Source organism: Sceloporus undulatus, chromosome 3, assembly GCF_019175285.1.
Source record: "Sceloporus undulatus isolate JIND9_A2432 ecotype Alabama chromosome 3, SceUnd_v1.1, whole genome shotgun sequence".
NCBI lineage: Eukaryota > Metazoa > Chordata > Lepidosauria > Squamata > Phrynosomatidae > Sceloporus > Sceloporus undulatus.
In genome coordinates this window covers 24058919-24081503 of record NC_056524.1, presented here as the reverse complement: position 1 = coordinate 24081503, position 22585 = coordinate 24058919, and the positions used below count along the sequence as shown (strand labels likewise).

Below are 22585 nucleotides of genomic sequence, written 5' to 3'. Positions count from 1 at the left end.
GTTGGCCTGGCCTTTTCACCAATCTCTGTCACTGAGGTCAATTTTCTGGGGATACAACTTTATAAAGATGTCCTGGCTGCTAGCTCGTTCTGAGGGTAAGTTTCTGACTCACTTCCTCTGAGCAAGAAACCCCCAAAAGTCCTTTTTGAAAAAAGCAAAAAATGTAAAGGAGAACCTCTAAAGACAAAGTTTGCTGCTGCTTTGCTGCCTCTGCTGTACTTTTCCCTAGTTAAAAAAAATTCCCCGCTGCACCCCCTAGTGACTCACAGATGTGACTCACAGAAGCTCCACCCCCTCAGCAACAAGCACACTCGCCACTCAAAATGGGTGCCAGCAACTGCTCTCCTTCTCCTCTCTCTGGCAGGAACTAACCTGGAAAGGTTCTGGGAGGAGTTATATAGAGCTAAACTCCTAGCTCCACCCCTTAGTGACTCACAGATGTGACTCACAGAAGCTCCACCCCCTCAGAAACAGAACACTCTCCTAAGGGCTTAAAAAAAATCCAAACACTCACCACTCAAAATGGCTTCCCAGCAACTGCTCTCCTCCTCCTCTCTCTCCATAGCACCACCTGGGTACATGATGCTCTACAATGAAATATTTTCAAAAATGACATTCTGTACACTAAGAGATTGAATGTGAAGGGAGACAACCAAGTGGCGAGAGCAGAGTCAGGCGACACAGAGAAGGAGATAGGTGCAACTCAATACTAAACAAGCCCTAAAGGTAAGCCAATGTAGTTACAGATGTGTGAAAGCATCGTTACTTAGAATTCTTGTGGAGCAAAGAAGAGGGACCATGCAGAAAAGTGGTATTTGAATGAAGAGAGCTGACACCATGTGTTCCTGATTAAAAAAAAAAGTGGCTAGGAAGCATTTCAAAAAGGGACCAGGAACAGGGAGTACATGATCATGGAGCATCATTTCCAGAAGCAATGCACAGTGCTCTTGGAGACTGTGATGTCCCTCTGCCAACCAATGCTCTTGGAAATCATGTAGAGACATTCACAGGAGCATTCCTAGTCCCATATCAAAAGCCACATATGTCTCAGCTGGTGATAGTGGCTCTTACTTCTGAAGTAAGAAGGGGGAGGGTACCAGGGTTTTGATATGTTGTATATTTTTAACTTGTTAGCTGCCCCAGTTGTTCTCAGAGGGGCGGGATACAAATACATTTTATTATTTTATTATTATTATTATTAAGTAAAGGGGAGAGAAGAAGAGATATCACACTGCTTCTGAACTTTTTAATAAATGTCCATCTTCAATGACCTCCTAATATTTGGGGGGACTTCTGAGTTTCCCAAGCCTTCATTAAATGTCTGGCTCAATCAAGCTACTCAGTCGAGACCTAATCCCTGAAACATGTTGGATCCTGATGGTGACTCTTATGAGTTGGTTCATTTATTTAGAATATTTATATTGCAGCTTTCAACTATAAAGATTCCTAGAGCAGCTTACAATTAGTCAGTTTGACAATTCTTTAACCTCAGATTTGCAATCTAAGTAAGACATGACACACAACAAAAAGGGGATGGTATTATAAGAATCAAGTTCAGCATGTTTGAGCTCCTCCCTCTTCTATGGTTCCAGCAATGGTTATTGGATCATGGAGGAAGGGCCTCTCACTAGCCACTAGGGATCAAACAGAATGGAATGTGCCTTGCTGCTCTTCTCTCCTTCAAAAGCCACAGCAATGTTATTTGTTATAGATGCACTAGGCCTAAAGTGGGCAACTTGTGGTGCTGAAATGCAACTTGCATCATCTCTCAATACCATTTATGCTGGCCAAGGGTGATGGAAGTTGCAGTTCATCAACATTTGTGAGCCACAAATTGTCCATCATTACTCCCAAGGGTCCTGGTAAAAATGTAGAAGGTGGTTCTATGACCTATTTATGCTCATGAAAATGGGCCATGTAATAGCTCATAAACGAGGGGGAGAGAGAGAAATGAAGCATGACAGTTGTAGTTTTGTACTTCTGCTAGGATCCTTCTTTCAAAGCACTTTAAGCAGCATATACTGGTTTGCAGTGCCTGATGGTTTCCATCTTAGTGGGCAGATGAATCAACTACAGGTTTTAATCTGAATTTGAAAGGAGTTATCCAAGGTGCTGAATCCATTTTTGGGACTAGAGTTCAGCACTTTGGCTAGTACCTTTAAAATCTGGATTAAAACAGAAAGCATATTCACCACCCTTTGACAGGGAAATCACCAGCTGCTACAGCTGGTTTTTGTTATCTATTAGAGAATGAGGTTATAAGAACCTGCCTTCTCTGTATCCAGACAGGTTCATGGCATTCTAGAATACTGGTATATAAATATAAATTGTATAATTAATATGTGTCTGTACAATCACAGTGTTTCTTTGAAGACAGGCAAATGTTGTCACTAGCATAAGGTTTGATTCTGCAATGTACCCTGTCAACAACCCTTGCCTTTGTGTGAGCTCTAAGCATTGGCCCCATCCAGAATATTTACTCTCCATGTATTCATGTATATCTGCATATTTAGTTATGAATAACAGAGAAATGGGGCAGGAGCAGTCATATCTGCAGACAGGATTGGTCAGTTCCAGATTTTTTTAAAAAGAAAAAAGGTATGTATGAAAATTAACCTTTGTGTTTACCCTTCACTAAAATGAAATCTAATTATTGATTATCCTTCCTTTCTTATTATACAAATTTCCTCATTTTCCTCTCATGTCTTCCTGCTTCCCTTCCTGTTGCTCACTTTTAGTTCCATAGGACCAGGAGTCTTATAATAACAATTATACTAATTATTATACTAATAATTAATAACAATATTTATTATTAGATCTACTTGTTATCATTACACATATATGGGTATCCCTCCCAATAATTTGTACACTAGTGGTATATGGAAATACCTTAAGCTCCAAAATATATCCTTCTGCAGAGGTATCATACATGAATTCAAATAATTTTCATAGTATTTTTAAATATTTTATTTTATATGTAGAAAGATCCTGGATTAACAATATTATTTCCATCCAAAATGTAAAAATGAAGCCCTGAAACTGGAAAGGCAATGGATATTCTAATTAAAATTCTGATTGTCCTTGAGAGTATAGCAAAATCCTAAGAATTGTCATACATTTGTATTCATTGATGATAGAAAAGGTTCACAACTTCATCACTTCAACCAGTTTAGAAATAATTATCTTCTATCTGCATGACTTAAAATATTCCCCTGAAATTAACACATGCAAGTTTTTATTGGATTTTTTTCTCTTCAGAGACATAAATCCTGTCTGGTTCTTTGATTCTATTTTAACTCCTTGTAGTTTAGGGTGTGTTTTTTTAATCTACAAAGCATTAATTAAGTATTGGAAACTATGCCACAGCCCAACAGGCAGAGAATTTTCCATCACAACAAAGTAAAAGTAAGTAAAATTTTATTTGTATACCGCCTTTCTAAGACCAAGGCGGTTTCCAAAATTCCACATAACAATAACAATATGACAATATGTCAATATAAACAGTATAAAATCACAAAAACATAACATTAAAAACCTTATACAATAAAAACAATAAAAACCACCACTCATGCCAGCTGACATGCTGATGAAGGGGGCGAGGAGAGAATACTTCAGGGGTCAGAGAGTCAGGGGTAAGCCTGCTCAAACAGGAATGTTTTTAACCCCTTCCTAAACTGAGTAAGGGAGGCGGCCAAGCGGAGCTCAAAGGGCAGCGCGTTCCAGATGCTGGGGGCCGAGATGGAAAAGGCCCTCCTAGTAGTAGCAACTAATCTGGCCTCTGGAACCCTTAGCAATTGCTGCCCGGTTGATCTGAGTGTGCGGGGAGGATTGTACGGAGAGAGGCGGTCCTCTAAGTACCCTGGGCCCAAGCCATTTAGGGCTTTATAGGTAACAACCAACACCTTGTGTTGCGCCCGGAAGCGAATAGGCAGCCAGTGTAGGTCTTTAAGGACTGGTGTTATATGACTGGCGCTGGCTGTACCAGTGACCAGTCATGCTGTCATATTCTGCACTAATTGCAGCTTCCGGGTATGATACAAGGGCTGCCCCATGTAGAGCACATTGCAGAAATCCAAATGAGAGGTTACCAGAGCATGTACTACAGTTTCAAAGTCCCTCTGGCCCAGGTAGGGACGCAGCTGACGTATCAGCTGAAGCTGATAACAGGTGCTCCTGACTGTCGCACTCACCTGAGATGTAAGGTGAAGCGACGAGTCAAGGAGTACCCCCAAACTGTGTATCGAGTCCTTCACAGGAAGCATGATCCCGTTTAGGACAGGTGGAACCATCGCCGTTCCCGGACCAGGGGAACCTATCACGAGTACTTCCGTTTTCTCTGGATTCAGGCTTGAGTCTGTTTTCCCTCATCCAGCCCATTACCGACTCCAGACAGGCCACAAGAGGAGAGATGCCATCCCTGGTCACTGCATCAGTCGGAGACATAGAGAAAACTATTTGGGTGTCATCAGCATACTGATAACCCCGCGCCCCATGTCTCCGGATGATCTCTCCCAGCGGTTTCATGTAAATGTTAAAAAGCATGGGAGACAGGATGGCTCCTTGGGGGACCCCAGATGTAAGGGCCCTCCTATCGGAGCACACATCCCCCAGCTGCACCATCTGGAACCTCCCAGAGAGGTAGGATCGGAACCACTGGAGTGCAGTGCCCCCGATTCCCAACTCTCCCAGGTGCTCCAGAAGGATACCATGGTCTATGGTATCGAAAGCTGCTGAGATGTCTAAGAGCACTAACAGGGACACGCTCCCCTTGTCCATGCCCAGACGGAGATCATCGACCAAGGCGACCATAGCAGTCTCAACCCCGTAACCCGCCCGAAATGGGTTTGAAATGGGTCTAGATAACCCGTTTCATCCAAGATCGATTGAAGCTGGATCGCAACCGCCCTCTCGATCACCTTCCCTAAAAATGGCAGTAGCGAAACTGGCCGATAATTGTTATGCATTCAGGGGGTCAAGGGATGGCTTTTTGAGCAGAGTTTTTACTGTGGCCAATTTTAAGCTCGATGGAAATTGCCCATCCCTCAGAGATGTATTAATAATCCGGTGTAACATTAAAGTTACTGCCGGTCCCCCCTGAGCTGCTAGCCATGAGGGACAGGGATTGAGGGAGCAGGTTGTCTTCCTAACACTTCTAAGGATCTTGTCCACATCCTCGGTACTCACAGACTCAAAATGATCCAGTATAACCGAGTCCACGGAGGCTCTGGACACCTCTATTCTGGTTTCTGCTCTAACGCTGGCATCGAGACCTTCCCTTATCCAAGAGGTTTTATCCGCGAAGAAGTTGTTAAATTGGTCACAGCACACCTTAGTTGTTTCAAGGATCGGGTTCGGGGCAGGAGGGAGCTGAGTTAGTTCCCTCACCACCCTGAACAGCTCTGCTGGACGCGACTCCGCGGACGCGATACGTGCGCCAAAGAACGATTCCTTTCCCGCATCTATCGCCTCTCCATAGTCGTCGAAAAGACGGTCTAGGAGAGCCTTGTCGGGTAAGCGCTGGTGTTTCCGCCAGACACGCTCTAGCCATCGCAGCACCCGCTTCCTTGCCCGGAGATCTTCCGTATACCAGGGCTTCTTTTTGGAAGCAGGCCTGAGAGGACGCTTGGGAGCGATACTGTGTAAAGCCCTGGAGAGATCAGTGTCCCAGATGTTAGTCAGGGCATCAACAGAATCGCCGTCATTTCCAACCATATACCCCTCTAGGGCTTCCTGGAACCTTTTGGGTTCCATCAGCCTTCAAGGGTGGACCATTTGAATAGGTCCGCCACCCCCAGGAGGGATCTGGGTAGATGCCTTTATTTTTGCCTCTACCAGAAAATGATCCGTCCATGACAGGGGGAAAATATTAGATATTTCCGCCCACGGAATTTCCATGTCTGAACAAAAGACCATATCAAGTGTATTACCCGCAGAATGCGTAGGCCCCAGGACCAGTTGTGACAGGCCCATGGATGTCATGGTATCCATGAATTCCCGAGCCGCACCAGATGGAATATAGTTGGCCGTGAGGGAGATGTTGAAGTCCCCCAGGACCAAAAGCCTGGGGGACTCCAGCATCAGCTCCGAGACCAACTGTGTCAGCTCATTTAGGGAGTCTGTTAGTGCACGGGGTGGCCGATAGACCAACAGAATCCCTAGACTGTCTCTGGCCTACAAAAGCAGTGTAGCTTCTGGGAACATAGTATTATCACTTGTCTGGCTTCTTTCTGCAGCACCTGAAGTAGCCATCATATTAAAAGAATAACATATTGAGTAAAAACAGTACAAAAATTATTTAGTCCTTCCTCTGCACATTTCCCCTCATATTCATAACTGGGCTCTCACCAGCTTATTTGTTATTGCTTCAGGAAGGTAAGGGATAGAATATCGTACTTGGCAATTGGGAACCAAAAAGACCACATACTTCACTATGCAAAAGGATCTTGTAGCACCTTTGGGGCTAACTGAAAGAAAGAAGCGGGTAGCATGAGCTTTTGTAGATTTGAGCCAGTGCATCTGAGGAAGTAGGTTCAAATCTATGAAAAGCTCATGCTACCAGTTTCTTTCTTTCAGTTCATCTCAAAGGTGCTACAAAATTCCTTTGTAAAATGATTTGCCAGACAAAAATGGCTATGCCTTTGAATTCTACCATTAAATTCAAGTTACCCATGGCATCTTCTATCTTGTGTATGTTGAATAACTGGCCACACACCCCTGTGGCATAGTAGCCATTTAAAAAACATAAATTCAGACTTGCATAAATAACTTGCAGTATAGCACAGAGACCTGCATTTCCAAGAAAATAAACTAGTTTGGATCCTGGCCACAGAGAGAAGGGGTAACTCATGAGAGAGATTCAGTAGATTTCAGGAGATGCCGCTCCTTCAGGAAAGCTCATTTCTGCCATCTTTTAAGTGTGACCTTCCTCAATTCCAGAGGAGCACTAGGCATTAAATCCTGGATTAATTTGGCCCAGTATGTGCAAGAATGTGAGATGGTTTCAGAAAAGCTAATAATCTTCTGCTCTTACAAACCAAATGTCCTCTTTTTTTTTAAATCCACATTTTCTTTTAATTTTGTTTTAACAAAATGCATGTGTTGTACTTTGTAACAGCTCTGGACATTTGTCCATGGTACATGGATAATGCTTCTCAAAAGACAAGTTAATTTTTCTGAACGAGAATCTCAATTTGGAGCCCATTTGGCACATATATTTGTTTTACATTCAATGTTTATTTGGCACCATTGACAGCCCTTGGCAGCTGCCACTATGCCTGCCTTTGTCTCCCACCACTGTGTGTTCCAGCACTGAAGCCAACACCTGTGGCTACATAAAAGGCTAAGTACAGCAGCTGCCGGACTCAGATGTCCACAGTGAAATAAAATTCTAAAGCATACGAGTTTGGATGTGTGGCTGGCTTCCTCCTTTGACGCTTTTCAAGGCTTCCTTGGATGCTTGCTATGCAGGATACTTAATTTATCAACTGTCTGTCAGCCAGTGTTACTGACCTTAGGTTTTCTAGTGGCCTTGAATACCCTTATTTTACTAATGATGTCCCAAGTCAAGTCAATGAAGTGACTCTGAAGTAGCTTCCTGGAAACCATTGCCATCTTTTAAGAGATACCCTGGTATAAGACAATGAAGTGGAGTCCAGCTGTGCTCCACCATGAGTGACGAGGGTATCTGGCACAACAGAGACTGCTTAAACAGGCTGTGTTTGCTATCCTGTTGAGTATATCACAGCACCTGTTTTGTTTGTGACAAATGTGGTGTCTATTCTGAAAGCAAAATATTTTTGTCACGTCTGTCTAGAAAATAGTCCCGACCTTCTATTCATGGTGAACACTAAAACAAACCACAAGATATGTCTTGGGATACATTAATTCTGTTTCTTTCCTTTTAAGACAATTTCTATCTATCCATGTGTTGGCATCAACAGTTTTAGATGCTTATTCATGAAAGCAGATAAACAGTTGTTGCAAAGCATATCTGAACCATTCTTATGTGCTGCATGTGCTATTGTGTTTGTCATGCAAAAGCACAGAGAGCAGAACAGGTCTGAATCACTGTTTGTGTCTTCAAGTCATTTCTGACATATAGAAACCCTAATGTGAACCTATCACATCTCTTGGCAATAGTTGTTCAGAGGCGGTTTATCATTGCCTTTCTCTGAGGGTGAGAGAGTGAGATTTGCCTAAGCTCATCCAGACATTTCCATGGTTGAGGGTCTCCCGAAATCCTAGTCCAATGCTCAGGCCATTGCACTATGCAGATCCTTGTTTCCCACCACATGCATAATTGTTCTATAAAGCTTCAGCTTCCATATAAATGGCAAATCTGCTGTCTAGCCAGGACACTAATCTACAGTGGTAAAACTCCTATTTCACATTCAAGAGTTTTTAAGTCTCAGATTTTCACAACCTCCTTAAATGTTTCCAGTATAGAAATAGAGTACTTGCAGAACTAACATCAGTATTGACAATTTTATACAGACGTCCAAAATAGATTGGTTTCTCATTAGTTCAAAGGATAATTCACATACAGCCTTTAAAACAACTATTATGAACAAATGAATTGCAAAATCTGTTTCTAATAATATACAATGGTTCTATTTTTCTGAGTGTGGTAATGGACTGGATGACATACAATAAATAAAAACTCAACCCAAGCAAGACACAGGTGTTGATGGCTGGTGGTTCATCTGTCCGGAACTTATTTTGGAAGTGGCACACTCCCCCTAATGGGCCTAAAGGACTGGGAATTGGTAGGTTGGGAAATCTGTTATTACAGGCACTAGTAACTACTGTGGCATGGAGTGTCTTATCAATCTAATGAAAATCTTCCTGGATGATGACAGCTTGGATTTAGTAAATCATTCTCTGATTACCTGTCAGAAGATTACATAATCTCTGATTACCTGTCACCAGATTACAAAAAGCAATCTGGAAATTCAAATGGGTGTAAACTATATGTCAAGAATGCTAGCTGGAATTGAATGTTAATCTTATATTATGCAAGTACTGTATCCTCTTCATGTGGTCCTAATTATATCTGGGATTAATTCAAAATACAGTATGTTCCTGGTTTGTTTCTAGGTATAATTTAAAGTCTTAGTAATAACCTCTGACGTCATTCATTTTTCTCACAGCTATCTAGACAATATTTCCATCTCCTCATTCATAATGTTAAAACAGCAACCTACTTTCTGGAATAGGTAAAATTATTCCCAGCATGAGATCATAGGGCCTAAACAGATGAGCAAGAAACCATTGGCCAACCATACTTGGGACTGATGCAATAACAGATGGGTGTTCACAAACCCAGATGCCAACATATGATGGAACCACCACTGCCACCTTACCTTCTGCCAACCTTGTATCCTCTCTGAAGGTCTCCACTTCAGCCTGTATGGATGGAAACAGGGTGCCTGGTAACACCTGTGTGGCCAGGCCCCCCATTCTGATATCAGAGGTAGCCATGGGGGTCTTCAGAGAAAATGTGATGGTGGCAGCAGGTAAGGGGTGCGTTAAATGTTTTATGCTTTTTGATAAGCTTATTTTGTCATGTCCTTTGGCTAGTACAATAAATGTTAACTTGAAGGTAAGGGGTGCCTGGGGCCATCTAGTCTGCTGGCTGTCAAGGCAGAGTTTCAGAGAAACTCCATTGTACAGCCAGTCTTTCCAGACAAATTAAAGGCCTTTTGGGCCATGATTGGGCCAGATCCATTGGACCCATGTCTGGTCTGCCCAATCCCTGCCTGAGGCTATTGGCCTGCATAATCAGGTAAGGACGATGCCAAGCTGGAAGGAACATGGGCCTTTGGGTTTATGTGTACAACCCTGTAGTAAAAAGCTGTTCTTTCTAAAATATCCATTCCATTTCACTGTGATCATTACGAGATGCATTTTAAAGTTTTAGCATTTTAAAGTTTTAGAAGTGTTCATCTTTATTGTTGGATTTTTTCTTCTTCTAGATCTCTTTGATATCTGTCTGGGTTGGAAAGAATTTTGGCTGATATTTATTTCCTAGATGAAAAATGCATTTACTAAACCTCAGAAAACCCAATCAGGAAGAACAATATACAGTGGTCAGAATTTTATGCAGTTTTTGTCCAGTATTCACACATTTCAAAGTGTCTGGGGAGAGAGAGAGAGAGAGACTTTTTTTCTTGCAGAAATACATGTGGATCATTTTGCATGAGAATGGAGAGGGTTTCCACAAAGAATGCTGTTTTCAGACAGCCGCATGTGTTTTTTGTGCAAAACACAACAATCCTCGCCCATCAAAAACCTTACACAAAACCCAGTGATCTTGCCAAAGAAATGCAGAAAATTTCCTTGTGGCATATTGCTGCTTTCTGAACAATGTTTTTGTTGTGTTTTATTTTTGTTGTGTATGATTTTTTTGTGTAAGGTTCTCATTATACACAAAAAAATCCTCATGTGGCTATTTGTAAACAAGTGATTATTCTTAACACAAAACTGAATGATTCTTATATGCAAAAACCTATGTATTTCTGCACAGAATAATTTTTGAAACACTTTGAGAAGCATGAACACTTGGAGATGCATGAATACTAATACTGTGTAGAAATATTTGTTTTCTCTCCAAGGGGGAGAAAGTGTTTCAGATTATTTATCCTGAGATGTGGGAGATGGAATGGTATAATATTAACATTTTCTGCCTCAATTTTCATTCTTCCTTCTTCTAGATTGCATTTTCCATATTTTATCCAACTTAGTAATAAACCAGGATTTTATGTGTGCGTGTGAGGGTTGTATTTATATTTGCCTTTGTATTTTTATGCCACACTGAGATGTCTTGGCTACACAGAATAATTCATAAATTGAATAAATAAATAAATACAAAATAATGACATGAAACAATTTTACTGCAAATACATTGTCTGTCAAAATGCCTAGAATCCTACGTTTACAAGGAAATGTATAGAAATAGCACATGACCAGAAATTTATGGACATACTGGATGCAAGGAATACAGTAGGTCTGGAGTTTTCTTTTTCACAATAAAGATAGGACTGGTCATGTTTTTGCTGTACAAATGCCCTTCTCATTAACGCCAGTGATTGTATACAGTTTGGTTTTCTTTTCAAATATTTGATACCTTGTCTCACGGACCTATTTAAGTAATACCCTAATAATACCCCCAACAGAACTAATTTCCCAGCTAACACAACACAGCAAAGGTGGTCAACAGAATGGAGCATACAGTGGCAAAACCAAAAGGGCAAACTAGCATTTTCCAGGACCCACAGACTCCACCAAAACTATTTTAACTTTCTTTTTCTTAGAAGAGAGTGTTAAGAAAAAGTGCTGAGTATGGGACTGAAAGAGCATAGTCAACACAGACTGTAATTAGAAGGTATAGTCACCAGTCATGAAACTATACCCCTGCTTCCATGCTCCCTCCTTTTTGTATCATGATGTTTTTTCCTAAATTAAGCTTTTTAAGGGGGAAAGTCTCAGTCTACGCACATAGATGTGTCTCGGTGTTCCTTTGAACATTACTTCCTTAAAAACCTGATAGCACCTCAGAGTAGCTCTCCAAATCAGCCCAATTTTGCTTGGGGTAGGCCAAATTCCTAATATAAACCAATCTGAGTCAAAACCAGCTTTTTTTTTTTAATGTGGGTCAAATTGAAAAGGACAGGAATACATAAAACAAAAGGGAGGGCAATATACTGGGGTGAATGCTATCTCCAAACCCTTTGGCTGGTAACATAAATTAAGACTTGTGCCTTTAGCTCCAAAGCAGAGGGCTGGTTACATAAATTAACATTAATGCCTTGGAGATGGTTACAGAGGACAAGCTATAGCTACAGGGTGGTGAAACATTATGGCTTAGAGATAGCTTTTTTCCCTGTACAGCTGACATTTTTATTTATAAAATTCAGTAGCAATTACTAATCATGTATTACTGACCAGCCCCAAATTGTAGAAATGTTTACCATAGATAAAAGAAAGATGAAAACAACATCAATAATAAACAAAAGGGTTGAGTCAAAGGGGAACCATTTGATATCTTCTGGAAACATCCCATCAATGGGAGGGGGACTAGTATAGGGAGTCAACCTGAGGTGGGTCTGAACTCACAACTTTGTGGCTGCAGTACTGGAATTTAATCTCTGAACCACCTGTTCATAGGACTTTGTCACATTAGGCTTGTAAGGTGCCACAACCCTGTTAGTCTAGCAAACAGAAACATAACAGGTTGTGGACTATCATTATTGCCCAGTTCTTCAAAAGTGTGATGCTGCTGCTTCTGTCCTGGCCTCTGTCTCCATATGCCCACCTGCTTTACCTTGCATCCCTTCCCATCTCCATTCCAGCATGCCTTTTGGTCTGTTTTTAAAATTTTATTTTAATTTTATTTTTAGCACAATTGAGTGATCATGGCAATCTATTAATTAAAAAAAGAAAGAAAGAAAATGGGGGGAAAACCCCAGCCTGCTTGGGAATGGTGAGAGGTTGAGGAGCAGAATCACACTCATTCTCACCATGTGACTGCCTATATTTCAGAACTGCTTCAGGAGGAATTCATCACACTCTTTCAATAGTGGAAAATCGGCACTATTCAGGGGCATTGATGAGTTTTGCCTGTCAATGAAAAGGAGCACTCCAGCAGTGGATCGACTACAAATCAGATACTGGACATAACAGCATCATGTGATAAAGTATGGCTACAGATGCTACTGTCCTGCTCTAAATCCACTTTTCAAGCCTGATGTGATAAAATCCAGAGTGAAAGCAATGCATATGGGCAAAATTGGCAATATTGCAATGCTATCCAAATTCCCAAGTAGCTGCTGAGTGGTTTTTACTTTTTGTTTTGATCATGTGGACCCTCCACCCCACAGACTAGTGATGGGACAAAAAATATGGTTCCTGAAGAACAGACATCTATGTTTTTTTGTAACCCCCCCCCAATCCACTCCCTCCAGCAACAAGGTAATTTCAATGGAGAAAAAAAATCTGCTGTATACATTTCTAAAATATTTTCTCCACACAGAGTCTTGCCACAACTTAAGAGACTGTGGGTTGTGTCTAACAGTGTATTTTGCCAGTTGAAGAGTTCATGCCAGCTACATCAGTGAGTGCCCAGATGATGTTGGGTTTCCTAAACTGTCCCACCAACATGTCCATGTCAACTGGGAACCAAATTGCTAGTGGAGCAGATTACATCTTTCACCTGCAGTGCTATGCATGCTCCCAAAAGCTATTCTATAGTCTTAGGGATCTTACCATTTGTGGAGCATAACACAGGTGGAGGAGTGGAGGAAAGGAAGGGAATATCCTTATGTATAAGTGGAAGTTTTCTTTGACAACATTAGAAGCAGTCCTACAAACAATTGTCCTGGCATATATTGATATGTGTTAGAGATCACTTCATGAGATTCATCTGGCACATTGGGCTCTTGATTCACAAAAGATTATGAAATTAAAATTTGGCAGCCTTTTACAGTAGAAACCCCCCTTTTGTTGTTATAAACTAACATGATCACCACTCCAGACATTTGCAAATGCAATTGCAAATGAGGGGGGAAAACCCTTTCACAAATTATCATTTCTGTTTCAAAAACACATTGATGATTTCAAAGTCACTGGTATAAATGACTGAAGGATGATTTACAGAGTATATTGTCAGAAATGAACATCTGAAGTTGCCCTTGGTATGTCATTGAAGGCTGCAAAATTCTTTTGGCATTAAGACGAGAAAAGGTAACATCAGGCTGGGGATTTAAAAAAAGAAATCTTTTTTTCTAAAAGCACAGGAGATTGTTTTTGGGCTTGGATGAAAGGTAAATACAATTGTTTGTTTATTTTCCCATTTGATTCCTCATTACTTTAGTTTGATCACTGAACAGATTGCAAGTCAAAAACATCTGAAAATGTCAACAGCTCTATACCAACTACAGTCATATTTCAAAGTTTTCTTATTGGAGCATTTTAGAAACAAAGAACAAAATTAGCTCAGCACATACAAAATGTGACATCATAAGAAATGCTTTCAAACAAAGGGGCACAAAATCTTCAGCACAATGAATCAGGCAAAGAAAAGACTACCTGCTAACTGATATTGTTCAAAAATATGTATATCATCTGCAGAAATACAGCCAATATAACGTACTGCAAAAGTACGTTCTGCATTCATTTTGTAATATGTAATCCAATGAAAGATTGTTTCACTTGTGACCTTCAGTGCTTGTTATCTCCCTCATTGAAAGCAATTGGTCTCATAAATAGTTAATTATGGTTGGATCGTGTTTCATCTTATTTCAAGCTTATTAGCATTAACTTTTATCAAACTGCTGCACACAGCCTATCAACAAGGGGAATTTAACAGTATTGGTTTCTTAAATTGGTTTTTTTTTTCTTTCTTTCTGAGCTCTTCATGTGTACTGCCATTGTTTTGAATCTAATTTTTCACATCCATGATGGCTAAAACCTACTTTAGATGCAAGCACACATAAGTCTCAGATTTCTAAGAAAAGTTTTATAGCCACATAAACATACATCTCAGGACTGTAATGCACTCCCAGTAGGCTTATACATGATCCCCTACAGCTTTAATGAATGAATTACAAAAGTAAGGCTTTGCTCTGGATCTTTTCTTCCTAAGGTACAGAAATACATCTCACAGTAGTTGAGTGGTGCAAGAGGGTGTTATATTACTTACCTCTATCTGTGTCATAAAGGAAGACGAAGCGGTTCCATTTATAATGGCCCAGCAAACTTAGCAACGCACCCTGTAAGGAAGGCCTCAGTTGCAACACAAACTGGCTCTCGCCCTCGGTGGGGAAACTCGGTGTGATGAGGGAGATGTGCAAGGCGCTGCAGAATGAGGTCAAGGTATGTACTGATCTTTTGTCATATAGTCCAAAAATGGCAAAAACTCCTCTTGAGTACTGGGAGCAAACTGAAAGAAAGCAGAAGAAAAGTGGTGATTACAAGCACATGGCAATAAAGGATTCTTATAATGATAATATCAAGATCAACATCAACCAAGAATTAAAAGGGGCAGGGCAAACCAATTTCTGGGTTCAGCGGCTATGACAAAATAGCCCCTAATGCTGGTACAAAATGTGATTTGGATCCAAATCCTTTACTGAAAAGAACCACAGCTCATTAAGAGAACACATGCTTTGCATCCAAACGACCCCAAATACAATCCCTGCGTGGCCTTTCCAGGGCAGGGACATAGCTAGGATTTTAGGAAGGGGGAGGTCCAGACAAAGTGCCACCATTATAATGGGGCTTGGGTGCAGCGGTGCAGCAGCACACACCATTCACTTTTCTAATGGAAGGGGGGGTCCGGATCCCAAGAATTCCCCCCCCCTTGGCTACGTCCCTGTCCAGGGTGAGGAGAGACTCCTGTCTGAAGCCTTGGAGAGCTTCTGCCACTCAGTTTACAATTCATTGAGCTAGAGGGTCCAGTCTTACACAGCAAAAGGCAGGCTCCCAGGATCTTGTGGACAGAATTAACTTCTGCCCCAGTCAACAGAATTACAGTGGGTCTTTCACATCTGTTGGGGTTAGGAGTGCAGGACTCCCATTAAAGTGAGAAAAAGACAAATAAAAAACCCGCTTCTTTTTAACTGAGAGAACACTTCTCTGGAAATCTCTAGGTCCTCCAACCCAACATTGTGGTCAACATCTGCTGGACACTGACCACAGAATTGCACTGAAGGACATACAAATGCTTTAAGAAATTTTCTTTCTAGGAATCGCTAGCTCCTCCAGTGCAATTTCTCGTGGAAGTTGACCATAGAGTCACAGTGGAGGAGTTAGAGATCCCTAGAGAGAACATATTAATCAAATTGTGAATAATCAAATCAGCAAAAATCAAAGCCACAAATATGGAGGGATGACTGTACTAGGAATTTCTCAGTAATCTCACATTGAATTAGGTCCTGTAGTGTATAACAACATACACACTGGAGAATAGGCATGTGTAATTGTAGCCTCAGCAACCAGTGTTGGACTGTATCTGTATCAGGCCAGAACTCTATACAGACACATCTTGTTTTAAGGTCCTTTGCTTTAGAGTGCTTTGCTAATACACTATGCTAATACAGTGCAGTGCTATTTTGTAACTTGTGCTCAATATGTTGATAGCATTTGTGCACTTTGTGTCTCAGTGTCGTTTTCGGGGGGGGGGTATACTTTTGCATCATTTCCTAAGTCTAATGCTACTGCATAATTCATAAATGATAGTGTAAATAATGTTTAGGCTTTTAGATTTACTGGCAATGCAGGGGGAGGGCTGTAAATTGCTTAGGACAATATTCACTTTATGGTGGTAGTCTGCAATCTAAACCACAGTATTAGCAAGATATGCCTAAACAAAATCTGCTTTTAGTTTATGTAATGCACTCAACTTGTCTGATCATTCACAAGTCTGTTTCTCAGCTAATGGGAACATCTCACTATAAACAATCAAATAGTTGACAATACATGCTGAAACATGATGTGTGTGTGGGTGTGCGTACACACAGTGTATACGAGAGTCTTCACATCCTGACATGTGAATATCAGGTAAATGGCCTTTCCTTTCATTTACCCCAAAACCTGAGAATTTCTCCTCAAACTCTCAAAATAAGAAAAGCACCATGGGCTGCTGGTGGGGAGTGCAGAGAGATGCTGAACAGAGTGAGTGTACTGAGATGGTCACTCTAGGTCCTAATCCCAGTCAATAGAGCCCCTTTCACACTATATGTTTAATGCATTTTGATTCCATTTTATCTGCCATCACCACATTCTATAGAATTCTGGGAACTGTAAGTCTGGTACAAGAGCTCTTTGGGTGAGAATGATAAATGTCTCTCCCTAAATCTAAGGATTCCACAGGAAGCTGTTGTGGAACCACAACAGGGATGTTGGAGGTAATATATCACTGAACTGATTCTATGTTCAGTGCTCTTTGCTACTTCTCTTTTCTAGGAGTAGAAATATTTATACTTGTTTGGAAATGGTGGATATTCTTCTGCCTCCGCCACTGTATGCTCCACATCCATCATCTGCTTCAGATAGTGTAGACCCAATCTAAGTAGGGCTTTAAAGGTCATAACCAACACTTTAAATTCTTCCTGGAAATAGATTGCAATTGTCTGTGACTTTAGTACCCACTGATCAGGGGGGAAAAAATCTTCATATGTCTTAGATCATGAGCTACAATTTTCTAACCTTTATCCCTATCTCCACCTGAAATTTTGCAGGCTTCTTGCTTGGTGACACCTCTATGATATTGTTGTTGCATGGCTTCAAATCATTTCCAGCTTATGGTGATCCTAAGGAAATGCAAGGTTTTCTCTGCAAGATTTGTTCAGAGGCAGATTGTTATTGCCTTCTCTGAGGCTGAGAGAGTATGATCTGCCCAAGATCACCCAGTGGGTTTCCATAGTTCAGCAAGGATTTGAACCCTGCTGTCCTGGAGTTCTAGTCCAACACTCAAACCACTGTGTCATGCTAATTCCCTCACAAAAACTTGTATATGTTTTCTTTTCCACCTTTGAACACATCTATTTGGTCTAGCTATCTAACTACTGATACATATTCTTCTTTAGCAAATCAAGTTATCTAGTGCCATGTATCTTTATCAAGTCAACAGCTGATTAGAACTAAACTGTTCTTTAATGCCAATCATGGTAGGAGCTGGTCGCTTCCCTCTATTTTTTAACTGATGCTTGTCATATGTTCTAAATGACATATGTCAATTAAATTGTTCAAAAACCCAACTGTACAGCATATGGGCAAACAACACCTTCTCCCCAGGAATCTAGAACTGTTGGCGATAAATATATACATGATGCTAGATAACTTGTGTAGATTTACTAAAAAGGATTATATATCAGTAGACAGACAGCTAGATCAAAATAGATGTATCCAGATATGAAAAAGCGGAGATATGTAAGTTATTGTGAAAAATGTCAATGATGTTAATAATGTCTGTACTATTAACAACATTAACAGTATTTATTTAGTTATTTATTTAATATCTTGCCTTTCTTCCAGCACAGGTTTCAAGGTGGCTTACAACCATTTAAAAATGTAATACAACTAAAAAAATACTTTTAATACAAAAATTAAGACATAATTAAACCACAGCTCTGTTTCAAAAACACAAATTACAAACAGCTTAAAACACACATATAAAACTTAATAAAATAGGAACAAGCCCACACCTTAAAAGCTCCATGCACCACAGAAGGTAAAAACCAAATGCCTGCCTAAATAAAGGTTTTTGCCTGCCTGCAGAAAGACATCCAAGTGTGGCCAACTGGACCTCCTGGGGAAGAATCTCCCATGTCCTCACCAAATGTGCCCATACTGGCAGTGGTACCAAGAGAAAGCCCAGATTCACAGATCTTAAATCTCAGGCAGGCTCTTATAGGGAAATATGGTCTTTCAGATAGCCTGGATTCAGGCTGAGTAGGGCTTTAAAGGCCATAACCAAATGCTATGAATTCTACCTGGAAACAGATCAGCAGCCAGTGCCGTTAGTTTCACAATATTAACAACAATAATGTGGAATTTTATTTTCCTTTGTATGAATACCAGCTTTCAAGTTCAGGCTCAGTGGGGAACACAGAATGTCTCAGCACAGGTGCAAAGTTAAGACCACTTAACCTTTACAAAATCTAACAAGGACTTCGTAAATTGTTATATATCGTTCCCTCAATTCTTTGCATCAAATCTGTTAAACCTTAGTAATCCAAGATATACATAAACCATAGCAATATTGCACACAGAGCTCTCTAATTTCCAGAACACTGAGACAATGGCTTACTAGTTTGCTTAAATATATTCTCTTAGAAGTTATCAAATATGGCTGTTTAGTGTTAATAGAACAGTGGTAATTTAGAAAGTTGCAACTTTGTTTACAAAAGTGCCAGCAAAAGGACATGTTGAAACTCCAAAGGCATACTTGTGATATATTTTAATTATTAGTTTTCCTTCCATGAATATTTCTTGAGAATTATCTCTAAAATACTGTTGCAACTCCAGATGATGTCTTGAGATAATAGCTGAAGCTTTTAGTGTACTTTATGTACATTGAATAGGAAATGAAAATTAAATTAGTTCTAAATTAACATTAGTGGAATATTTTTTCATATGGTACAATAAACTTAAAAGTCATCAAGGCATAATTTGGAAATCATTTTATCACAACTGATATTATACTATGTTTTTTTTTAAAAAAATCTTCATTGGAAGCATAAAAGAAAAGGAAAAGCAGATTTCTGGAGGATCAGACCACAGGGTGATGGATAATATCAATGATCTTCTACAAAGATGATTGCCATAACTATAGCCACTACATTTCCCAACATTATTTCTTCACACTTGATGAATTCAAACCATGCTGAATTTGATGGAGCTGCAAGTAAACCAGAGAAGCCAGAAAGCTAGAGAAGAGATGACAGTGACAGAACTGCTGCGGGAAGACAAATTAGATGTTTATTGGTATTGGGGATGCCAGAAGAGGATACAGGTTGTCTCTCTCTTATCCGAAATGCTTGGGACCAGAAACGTTTTGGTTTTGGATAGTTTTGGATTATGGAATATTTGCATATGCATGATAAGATATCTTGGAGATGGGATCCAAGTCTAAACACAAAATTCATGTATGTTTCATATACACCTTAAACACATAGCCTGAAGGTAATTTGTACAGTATTTTTAAAATTAATTTTGTACACGAAGCAAAGTTTGTGTATATTGAACCATCAGAAAGCAAAGGCATCACTATTTCAACCACCAATGGAAAAAAAAAGTTTTAATTTTTGGAATATTTCAGATTTCAGAATTCCAGATGAGGGAGCCTATTCATAGAGTGAGAATAAGAGATGAAGGAAAGGAGGAAAAGAAGAGACAACAAGGCTATGAAGTGACCCAAATCTCTTGATGGCAAGATTCAGGTCAATTTAGGGGTGTACAGCTTCCATGAAAATGATTCCAGTGGCATTCAGGTTTAGAATCTAAACAGTTCCATATAGTAATGTATGTATACAAGTGATGACCTCTTGATATAGTGCATGAACCATATGACAAATAATCTGAGCCAAAGGATCATCAAAGCCCTAAAAAGAGTACTCCTTAATCCAGCAACAGTGCTGTAAGAGTGTACCATTGTTATAAATCATCATTCAACTGCATCTGTACAGGAAACCCCTAGGGGCAGAGCTGGGAATCTTGCATTCATCCAGATGTTGCATTCATTCAGCCATCCAGGTGTTATTAGAATCCAGGTTCCAACAGTCTTTATCACTGACTGTGCTGCCTAGGATCATTAAGAGTTGTAGTTCAACAACACCTGGGAGGCTTCTAATCCCCTCCTTAGTAGAAGAGATGTGCATGGAGAGCCTTCACTCATCTGGAAATCTTTGTTGCACATATATACATCCCATGCACACATGTGTTAGAGACAAAATCTACAAGAAGAGTTAATGAGAGAGAGAGATGCCTGGAAATGTGTAATTTGTGGGTGGCAAAACATCTGTTGTTCACATAATTGGCCATGATTTAAATCAATCCTCCTGACCTGCATTCAAATCATTAATTTCATGCTTCTAGGAAATTCCAGCTTTTTGGTGGAACATTTCAAATCCCAACACCTATACTTTAAAATTATAGGAAGCATGATAGAATCATGTTTCCCTTACTACAAATAAAATCTCTCACCCTCCCCTCCTTTCCACTTCCTGAATATGACTTAATTTTGAGTAGAAGGTGATTTGAAGGAGCGAAAAAAGATGCCACAAAATTCAAGGTCTTCCATACTGCCAGCAGTAATATCTCCCTTCTCATAAAGCTGGAATAAAAGAACAGCATTACCTGCCATTTAGTTTCCCACAAATACATATAATAAAACCTTATAAACTCTATTCCCATATATTATGTTTAATGCAATAGGAGAGAGAGAGAGAGAGAGAGAGAGAGAGAGAGAGAGAGAGAGAGAGAGATAACCTTGTTTTTCTCTTTTAAGTAGTAAGACTTTGATGGTCCAATTTTATCCCACAAGTCTTTCTGTTTCTTTTTATCTCAAGAGGGAAGAAAATAGGCTCATTTTTAAAACTAGTGTTTCTTTCCTCTCAAGAAAGTACTTCTAATTTAAGATGGGAGGGTGGCTATAAACTCGACAGCCTGTTCTGGTAAAAATATTGTTTTCAACATAGTACCTCCAAAAACACTAATCATAAGAACCCCCTCCTCCTCTAGCTACTTCAAACAAAAACACTATTAATTTTCAGGAAGGGAGGAAATAATAATCTCAGCAACTTTTCTATTAACTTATTAGTACTGTCACCAAAGCTACTACTAAATGGAATTCACAAAGGCATTTGCAAAATAGCTTCAGTTGTTAGAACAGGTGAGCCAATAAGTCAGAAGAGAGGAACAGAATCGCAAAAATGGTATGTGGTATATTCTTATTGGCATATTGAGCTGTACATACTGCATTGCAGAGGGATGGGGAAAATCTGACCCTCCAGGGTGTTGCAATGCAGCTCCCACCATGGCATTTCAGTTTGCCACTATCCTTCTTGATATTCAAAATTCTGCCAGCTAATCAGGATAGAAATGGACGTTTATGTCAATACTGTCCCTGCACAGAGCCTTCTAGGTTACACCACAATCAGATGACATCCATTTACACCAACTATGGCCAGCCCAAAGGCCTCGTGCAGCTCTAGGGTGCCTTCTGGGCAAGTGTGATTATGGACTTATGTATGGTAAAATATGGACATGCACATGATGTATAATTTATGCAATATGGTAAGTGATCTGTTGGGAGGTGGGACAGCTTAGCATGTTGAGGTGACTGGTGATTGGCTGAATATTTGAGGATATCTTTAAAAGGTTTATGTGCTTGACAGCCTGACAGCGAGCGTGAGAGAGATAGAAATCAGACAGCAGTTAGAATGTCAAAACTGGCAGCATACCAAGTTCAGAAATCTAGGTTTCAGTAGTTATAACTCAGAAGACCTTTATTAAGAAACCATAGATACTATGGGCCTCTGGTATCTGTTGAAGTTTGATTCCAGGATCCTCCAAGGATACCAAAATCTGTGGAGGCTCAAGTCCCATTCAAAACAATGGCATAGTGAAATGATGTCCCTTATATAAAATAGCAAAACCAAGGTTTGGTTTTTGGAATTTGTATATTTTCAAGTCATGGATCGTGGGATTCATGGCTAAAGAGTCTATGGATACAAAGGGCTGACTATACAATGCAGTGGTGTTCATTGTCAAAACTGATCAGCAAGCATTAACATTTTAAATGTTAAATAATTAACTAATTAAACTATACACAATTCCAAATTCATGGTGGGCTGCACTCTCATTATTATAATTTATAAATACTTTTCTCCCTCTCATTCCTATACTGCCCCATCTGTGTCATTACTATACTGCCAGATTCTTTTACAGAAATTACCTTGAACAGGCTTGATTCATGCTTGTCTTTCTCTCATATTATTTCAGCACCTGTATCTGAGATCACCATTTTTCAGCTATAACTTTTTCCATCATCCCAATTTCCCAACATTTTATGGAAGACAAGATA

At 40.0% G+C, this 22585-nt stretch overlaps 1 protein-coding gene across 1 annotated transcript in view; it reads right to left on the bottom strand.

Annotated features, from left to right (window-relative positions):
• GRIA4 (glutamate ionotropic receptor AMPA type subunit 4) overlaps positions 1 to 22585 on the bottom strand; it is a 329124-nt gene that overhangs the window by 179239 nt on the left and 127300 nt on the right. Inside the window, 1 exon segment of the mRNA XM_042457528.1 lies at positions 14699 to 14938. Coding sequence (XP_042313462.1) covers positions 14699 to 14938 — 240 coding nt within the window.